The sequence below is a fragment of the Centruroides vittatus genome, unplaced genomic scaffold, assembly GCF_030686945.1.
Source record: "Centruroides vittatus isolate TY-2023 unplaced genomic scaffold, ASM3068694v2 contig_388, whole genome shotgun sequence".
Taxonomy (NCBI): Eukaryota; Metazoa; Arthropoda; class Arachnida; order Scorpiones; family Buthidae; genus Centruroides; species Centruroides vittatus.
Genome location: NW_027122204.1, coordinates 702944 through 711725, shown reverse-complemented (window position 1 = coordinate 711725; position 8782 = coordinate 702944). Strand labels below are relative to the sequence as shown.

The following is an 8782-nucleotide window of genomic DNA, read 5'->3' as shown; positions in this document are numbered from 1 at the left end:
CCAATTGATTACTCTATTGTGCGCCACCGTATGGTATCGAACCCCTTGGCACAGGTTTCATCCCTTTTTGAGGTAAGAGAAGTTTTTAGCTTCTCTTTTTAGGTATATTATTTGCAGATTACGTTTCTAGATGCTTGACAGATTCAAACTTTATCCAATGTCGAAATCTTCTTCTTCTTCTTACTAACTTACTCTTTTCGGAAATTGATACGCAATTTTCGTTCGTTTATTTTTTTTTCTTTCAAATCGTCTCTTATAAACAGCAGAAAAAAAAATAACTTATAAAATACGGTATTTAAATACAGGAGCGCGTGTCACGTGACAGACGAAACTTCCCGTAAGCCAGTAAATTATCGATAAACGAAATGAAAATTATTATTCTGTAAACAAATACGATCCGATTTAAATTTATGAAATAAACATTCAAAGGCAAAATTTTCGTATTTAATTTTTTTAATTATCGATCCACTCGCTAGAGGGCGGATTACGAGTAAATATGGAGGGAAGTGTTACTGAGGAGGATGGAGAAGTATGAAGTGTATTTTTAGCTAATTATGAGTTAAACGTGATGGAATGTAAGCCGAGCACGTCGTCGGGCGGGTTGAAAAGACGTTTGGAGGACGAAGAAATTAAATATGATGGCACGTGTAAACGTATTTGCACGTGCCATCATATTGCACGTGTAAACGTATCCAATCGCACGTGTAAATGTGTTTGCCCAGAGCATGCTGCCATGCTTTGCAAGCTTGATTCGAAGGTATCGGATGAAGAAATGTTTATAAGTGATATTAATGCTATAAGTAAATGTCCAGTCGACTTGAAAAGTATAGAAAATTTGGTAAGCAAACGTTTTCATTCATTCACTCAATAATCATTAAGGTTAATGTTACTCTAGGTGCCAAGATGGCGGCTCGTCTCTGATTCCAGCAAGGAAACAGTGGGACGCACGTTCTAACCTAACCTAACCTGTTCTAATAAATTACCATAATTATTAGCAGCCAAATTATTAGAATAGGTTAGAACGTGCGTCCCACTGTTTCCTTGCTGTGATCAGAGACGAGCTGCCATCTTGGCACCCAAGGTAACATTAACCATAATGGATAACTGTTGTTACTTTAAATTTTATGTTGGCTTTTTATGTCTCTTTACCTTATTTAAGAATGTATAGAAACATATTGAGCATTTTTTGGTGTTTTTATCTATATACAGTAAGGTGATTTGTACATAAAGAGTTTCTCTTTTGATAAGGGAATATTTTAGTTAAAATCTCATCATTTCTAAGGATATAGGGTAATGGGACTGGAAGTAAAGATGTTTTGATCTTTGATATTTTTTATTACAGTGTGTGGTAATGTAAAAAGCAAAATTCACATATGAAAATAAAGTTTATTCTATAGTTGTCGTGGAAAAAAAAAACAATTTTCTTTTATTAGACCTTTGTTTACATTATAATCACAGCCGTTCGATAGATGAGTTCCACGTCACTTGTGGCAGTCGACGACTAGGTTTTCCTTTGCTGAAAGCCAGACGAATGTGGCAACCGTGAAAGGATAGGCAAGCACGATAAAGGGCATTCTGTAGAAAGCGTACACCTGAAATATGGAGCCTTCGTTATCTTCTAAAGACCCGACGACATCTCGTTACGTGGTCGACTACCAGAAGGGATGTTCGCGTAATAATTTTTCTCATTGCTGCAAGTGAGGTGACCCGTTATTTTTACATTTCGTCGAGAATGGACTAAGCCTGCTTCGACAGACTAATTAGGCACGAATTTTACGGTCGACTGTTGGAAGTAGTTAGAAATTGGAGCTCCGCCCGACGTGAAGTTTTAACTTTTACATATACGATAGTTTGAAGCAAAATCACAAGGATATTTATATTTTCTCACATTTCTTAAAAGCTATATCCACAATTCTGATATAATGTCCCAACTGTCTCATTCAAAGCTGCATTTGTACCTTAAAAGATGTTTATGAAACAACTTTTTATTTTATTCATTCTAAACATTTCATAAAATTCTGAATTAATTTAGAAATACTTTCTTCTTTTAGTAATTAAGTGATATCAGTTGGAAATGTGTTGGTATTAGTATTTTTTTATTCAGTTGCTAGATAGTGAAGCTTTTATTATAATTATTTTATTTTTAATTAAAAATAAAGTAAATAGTTTAATATTGTAATTTAAGTTATTTTTATCAGCATCAAAGTTGAAAAAAACTTACTGGATGACTGATTCAAAATGCCAATCCTTATGAAATAAACTAATAGTCTTGACCAAGTCAGCTGAACTTAGCAACTTGTAACAAATCAAATTTGACAATCCAAAGTTAAATTTATAAAAGTAACTGCTTTTTGAAGCACTGTTTATATATATATATATATATGAACTATATTGTTAAATGTTCATATACAAGTTGAAGTTATGAAAGCATATTACAAGAATTCTGATTGGAAATTACTATGAAGGAGAGTGTATATATATTGTACAAATTTACCTTACACAAAAAGAGATAGAAGTTTATTTCATAGAATTAATTCCATCATTATACTAGAAATTGAGATACAGGATAAATGGTTAATGTTACCCTAGGTGCCAAGATGGCTGCTCGTCTCTGATTCCAGCAAGGAAACAGTGGGACGCAAGTTAACCTAACCTAACCTATTCTAATGAATTACCATAATTATTAGCAACCATATTATTAGAATAGGTTACGTTAGGTTAGAGCGTGCGTCCCACTGTTTCCTTGCTGGAATCAGAGATGAGCCTCCATCTTGGCACCTAGGGTAACATTAACCGGATAAGGTTACACTGTACAAATCAATTCTTGTTATAAAAATTCTGTTCTTAATATATATTAGTTTTTTACTTGTTTGATGTGTTATGTGTTATTTTAAAAAATTTTTAAAAATTAATTATTGCATTTAAGAAATTTAAAATACTATTTATTTATTCTTTTAGTGCTTGTCAGGACAGTTTAATCAGCTGCAGTCGAACGATACTCAGATGATAGCAAGTTTAACATCTCAACCATATATTGGTTTAATGGAAAAGGACAAACTACTAGTGTTGCTGGAATTCTTATTGAGATTACATAAATCTGAAAAGTTAGATAGTTTGAAATTTCAAGAAAAAAGTAAAGCGTGGTCTGTCGTAAGTATCGCAATTAATTTAAAAAAATTTTTTAAACGTGTAATTGATAATAGAATTGCTTGCTGTATTCGTAGATATTATCATTAGTTATCAGAATTAGCATGTTAAGAAATGTATGATTAAAATATACTTGTAGAAACTTTTATTGTAATAATAATTTCAGTTATAATTATCATTATCTTTATCTTTAGGTAAACAGACTTTTTTTAAGCTTTTTTTTTTATATCAGTCTTAACTTGTGGCTGATAATACATATTCATTATTTAAACTGTAATTGTTTATTACTTCTAGTTCAGTAGTTTAAGTTAGTGGAATTTCAGTTATTTGCTAGATGTTGTTAAAGGTGTTAGTGGAAAAAAAATTTGGACAAACTGGATTATTATTATTATTATTTAATAATAATAATAATAATTTATGCTAAAATAGTTATAAAATGTATGTCTTTTTAATGTCAGAGTCAATAAAATCAGAATCTTCGCTAATTGTAGTCTTATTTACTAACTTAATCTCATTTAATGTTATGATATTTATGATCAATACAGGCAAATTTCAAAGTGATTAAAATAAGTAAATTCTACTGTATATCTTATTTTAAAAGTTTTAAATTCTAAAGTTGATCATTGAAATGTTTTTAATTAAATAGTTTACTATATTTTTTCGACTCTTTTGTAATATGTTATAAGAATCTTTGTTTTTTTTTCTATTAGGTAATGTTATTTAACTTTTAATTTTATTTCGACTCTTACATTTTGTGGTTAAGATGTGTACACTACTAAATAATGAGCTTATTTCTTTACATTACTATGAATGATTGTGATTTTTGAAGAAAATATAAAGCTAAAATAAAAAATAAATAACTGCTGTTCTTAAAAAACTAACTGAATTTTCTTGAATTTAAGATGCTTTATGGTGGGAAAATTTTTTAAATAATCAGTTTTATTAAGTGTTTGCTAAGTAACGACAACTTAGAAAGGCAATACAAATGCTATGAAACAGATAACGTCGAGGAACTTCATTTTAATACTTTTCTATATATATAAAATAACTTTACTTTTAATGCTGCATTATAAGGTCATCTTGAAATGTGCTTTAAATGTTAAAAAGGAGTTTAAATTAAATGCTTATTACTAACAAAGTTCACTTGAATTGATGTGAACATTGAGTAGAACATCTAAAATGTCTATTATTGCTGATTGGTCTACTTGTGATGACTTTTGATTGTTATTTCGAAGTTCAACATCATCGATTCTGAGACACAATTCTACTTTGGAAAAGTAAAACTGTCTTAAAATTGAGTAACTGCAATATCATATAAAATCTTATATATAAAATTCTCCTGTCACAATTTTTGTTATCGTACTCCTCCGAAACGGCTTTACCGATTTTTACCAAATTTTATATGCATACTCAGTAGGTCTGAGAATCGGCTACTATCTATTTTTCATACCCCTACACCATTTCCTTCCTTTCAAAAATATATTTATATATGGATTAAGGCTTTTATGTCCAACAGATGGCGCTAACTTCCGACGACCTAAGTTTGCTTTTCTGTGAGAATGGACTGAAGCAGATCATTTTCTATCTATCTATATAAATAAAATATTTAATATAACGTATAATACGTATAATATAAGTATAAATAAAATATAACGTTCGTTTGTTCCTACCGATTCCTTTGAAATTTTGACACAACGTTGCATTCGAATACGCACGTGTTTTTGTATAATATACATGTCGAAATTCCCCCAGTGGGGGGAGATGGACGGGATTAAGGCTTACCGTGAAGAACTCGGCTTCTATTATACTATTTTACATGCGGTTTTTTGCATTTTTAATTGCGTTTTAATAGGTTACGTCAACAGAATATACACTAAAAAGGGATTTTTTGAAATACCCCCACGAGGGAAGTGTTATACATTTATAATAGATACATTTTGAGCCACAATAACGCGTGGCCGGGTCAGCTAGTAACATATAATAATAATGCTAACTTCGAAATAATAGTTAGGCATTCCTCAAAAAACAAAAAATATTTTAAGTTTAAGATGATCTCTGAATATGTAAAGCTGATAAATATAAAAATCTAGAAAAACAAAATTATTCTATTTTAATATTGTAATTTAAATACAGTGAAATTCATATATTTTAATCAGTTTAGGATTCACTACATTGATGACAATAATGTTTTGATTCGTAACATTAAGCGAGTTAAGTAAATAAAACTTTAATTAGTGAAGTTCTGGTTTTATTGACTCCGACATTAAACTATTTATGTTAAAACAATTAAAAAATATTTAACAAAGATTTATTAATTATAATTATTAATTAATAGTAATTTATACAATATATAAATGAAGTAAAAAATGCCAAGAATTGAAACTATTACAGTGGAGTCCCGTACAACACGGGGGATATGTTCCATGTTATTGAGACATGCATTATCAGACAATATTATGTAAGTTTAAACCTAGGCCTAGAAGTTGAAGAAGAAAACATATACCTGTGGATGACAAAATTAGAATTTTGTATGAGTACAAGTCACAATTTTTCTGTCACATTAAATGAATTCACATTATAGGAGAGTGCATTATACAGTGTTCACTGTACACTGTAAGTAATGATTAATTAAATGTTTACCATTTAAAGCACTAAAGTCAAATGATTGCTGGATTATATTGGACTATATTACTACTACTATATTAATATGTAACTATCGGGTTTTAGATGTTGATATTTAAAGCACTGTTTAAGACAGATAACAATAACCAATATATTTAAAACAGATATAAACAACCCATCATTCTAGTTTAACATCAAATGTTGCCAGATTGCATCAGGCTATAATAATTTAATTTTTGATACATCGATTAGCAAATTAATTAAAAAAATAATGATAAGTGGTGATATGAAATGCTTTGTTTCTATTATTATAAAGTGTTTTCATATACACATTTACTTCCAATAATTTGAAATAATTATTATCCCGATGGGCTACTGTAAAATATTCATTCCATCATTCCCACTGTCATCTGTTTGTTCTTCCTTAATCTCAAGAATGGAGTTAGGTAGATGAAAATCGAGACCAGATAAGGAAAACTTGTGTGTCATGGACTCCATTACTTATGTATGAACTTCAAATCCGGATTGGAAGTCATTAGTCATATTTTAATTTAAAAAAATTAATATATAGTTAAAAATTGCAGCCCAGCATTGTGACAATGTCACAATAAGTAATTGCTCAGTTTGTTTGGTTTCTTTTAATTCCAGATTTAACACGCTGAATTTAAATATCAAATGAATGGTTGGATTCTTTATCAGGCTACTTGAAGCTAATTAATTATTTACTTTAGCTGATAAAGAATCCAGCTATTCATTTGATAGTTAAACTAATTATCACGTTTGTTGCATATGTTATCAGTAGGCTGATTCTTTTACATTTTTACATTAGTCCAGAGAACTCTGTAAATTGGATAAATGTATTCTATGTGCAAACAAATAAACATTTTATTTGTTTAAAATTTAAGCTAAACAAAATAATTCAATTTGGTAATTATATAAAATAGAATTTAATATTTTGTATGAATTATTTTACCTGCTACAAGCTGATTTATTGTATTGTAATTTGATATTTTTATCATAATGAGTAACTGAAGCAAGAAACACCTGTATGTATCTTCAATCGACGTTTTACAATTAGGTTGTTTAATGCATTCAATCATGATAGAAATTTCTAAATTCATTATAATAATTAAACATACGTATATTGATATACAATTGGTGAAACACAACATAAAAAATATAAATGAAATTAATATTTATAATATGTTTTGTAATTATTTACTGCATATATTAAGTATTATTATATTTTCTGTCTTAAAAAAATTTTGAGAAGTTTTTATGTTTTTAAGAAATCTGTCTTTCTCTTTCTCTCTCTCTCTCTAATGGACATTGTATTACTAATTCTCATTAAAGGGATATTTGCTCAGGACATTCTATAATGATGCCATTAGTTTATTTACTATATTGTATAATTTACTGAAAAACATTAGCAGATGAATACTTTATCTGGATTTAAAAATAACACACTATATTTTTGGAATTGTATCCCTACTTATTGTTTCATTGCAGTTTCCGTTTACTTGAAATCTATAGAAAAATACAGAAACAATGTTAAAATTAGTTGCAGTGGTTCAGAAGACTGTTTTGATTACAATTTTATATTAATATTTAAAACATATGATTTCAACTTAATAATGTAGTAAATTTGTATATTGTTTTAGTGCTTTAATCTCCAAAGATGACTAGACTAAGGGTCGAGTTACACACAACAGTGACCGTTTGGTGCAGTAATATCGATAAATATCACACATAGCCAATCGGAGTTTCATCTACGACATGTGATCTGCATTCTGTCAATCATACAAGTGTTGTAGATGAAACTCTGATTGTCTATGTGTGATATTTATCGATGCTTACTGCACTGTACCAGCACGTCACTGTTGTGTGTAACTCGACCCTAAATGACTGGAATAGACTCAAAAAATTTGTCTGTTTTGTTATTTCCATTAAATTAAAATAAATTATTGGTAGAAAAATTATGAATATTAGATTATGTTAAAATACCTTGCTTTAAACTGTAGTATTTTGATCGTCTTAGAAGTTTTGATTAGAATTATTTAATTTAATGCTTCTCAAAAGTTTTTAAATTCTATACTTGAAAACATTAATTAAAAATTTAGTATCTAAACTTTAGCAACTCCACAATTAAGTAAGTAAGAATTCAAACCTGTTAAAATGATTCAAAGAATTTTATATATTCAGGAAAATGTTTTTTGAGATAACATAAGATTCAACTTGTAAATGGAATTTGAACACAAACCTTTTGAATTGTTTTCGTTCAAATACTGTTTACAAGTTGAAATTTGATGAGATGTTGCTCTCTTGAAAAATGTTTTAACCAGAATAAATATGACATCTCCAAACCATTTTAGTGAGTTTGGATTTTTAATACATTTCCTCTTTTTAATATAATAACTATCTAAAATCATTATGAATGCATAGTAAAGATTTTATTTTAATAGGCGATACGGTGGAATGCAAATATTTTAACATTTTTACTTTAATTATCTTCATTATTCTATTTTCCTTGCTTATTGTATATAATTTTTTCAGACCCAATTGAAGAAACTTCTTTGTTTACCATTGACAGTTCTGAAAGAGAAGAATTATATTCATCCTTTAACTTTACAAGTTGCAATCACTAAAGTATAAATGCTTTAAGAATTTACATTCGTTTTCTAAAAAGACGTGCATAATATAATGTAGTATTTATATTTATTTTAGCTTGTCTCGAATATATCTAAGGATGTATGTAATGATAAAATACAGAAGTTACCATCAGAAGTTATTCAGATATTATGTTCTATGAGTAATATTATGATTAAAATGCCTTTAAAGTTATCAACTGATTTTATAGAATCCACGATTTCCATTCTTTATGCAATTAATTTGAAGCAACCAAATATAGAAGAAACAGTTCATCATATCGGTAAATATATTTTTAAAGGTAAGAATATTTTCAACCGTTTATGGGACTATTAAAAGCAACTTCAATATTTGAAACTAAAATAAT

At 28.7% G+C, this 8782-nt stretch overlaps 1 protein-coding gene across 3 annotated transcripts in view; it reads left to right on the top strand.

Moving 5' to 3' along the window:
* The first annotated feature begins 493 nt into the window (after positions 1 to 493).
* The window catches only part of LOC136975774 (uncharacterized), a 30635-nt gene continuing 22346 nt past the window's right edge, over positions 494 to 8782 (top strand). For all 3 annotated transcript variants that reach the window (XR_010880827.1, XR_010880828.1, XM_067270892.1), the window contains exons 1-4: positions 494 to 838; positions 2959 to 3150; positions 8323 to 8415; positions 8494 to 8716. Coding sequence is in view for 1 of the 3 variants with exons in the window: in XM_067270892.1 (XP_067126993.1) it covers positions 569 to 838; positions 2959 to 3150; positions 8323 to 8415; positions 8494 to 8716 (778 nt within the window). In the remaining 2 variants the exon portion in view is untranslated. The remainder of the gene's footprint in view (positions 839 to 2958; positions 3151 to 8322; positions 8416 to 8493; positions 8717 to 8782) is intronic.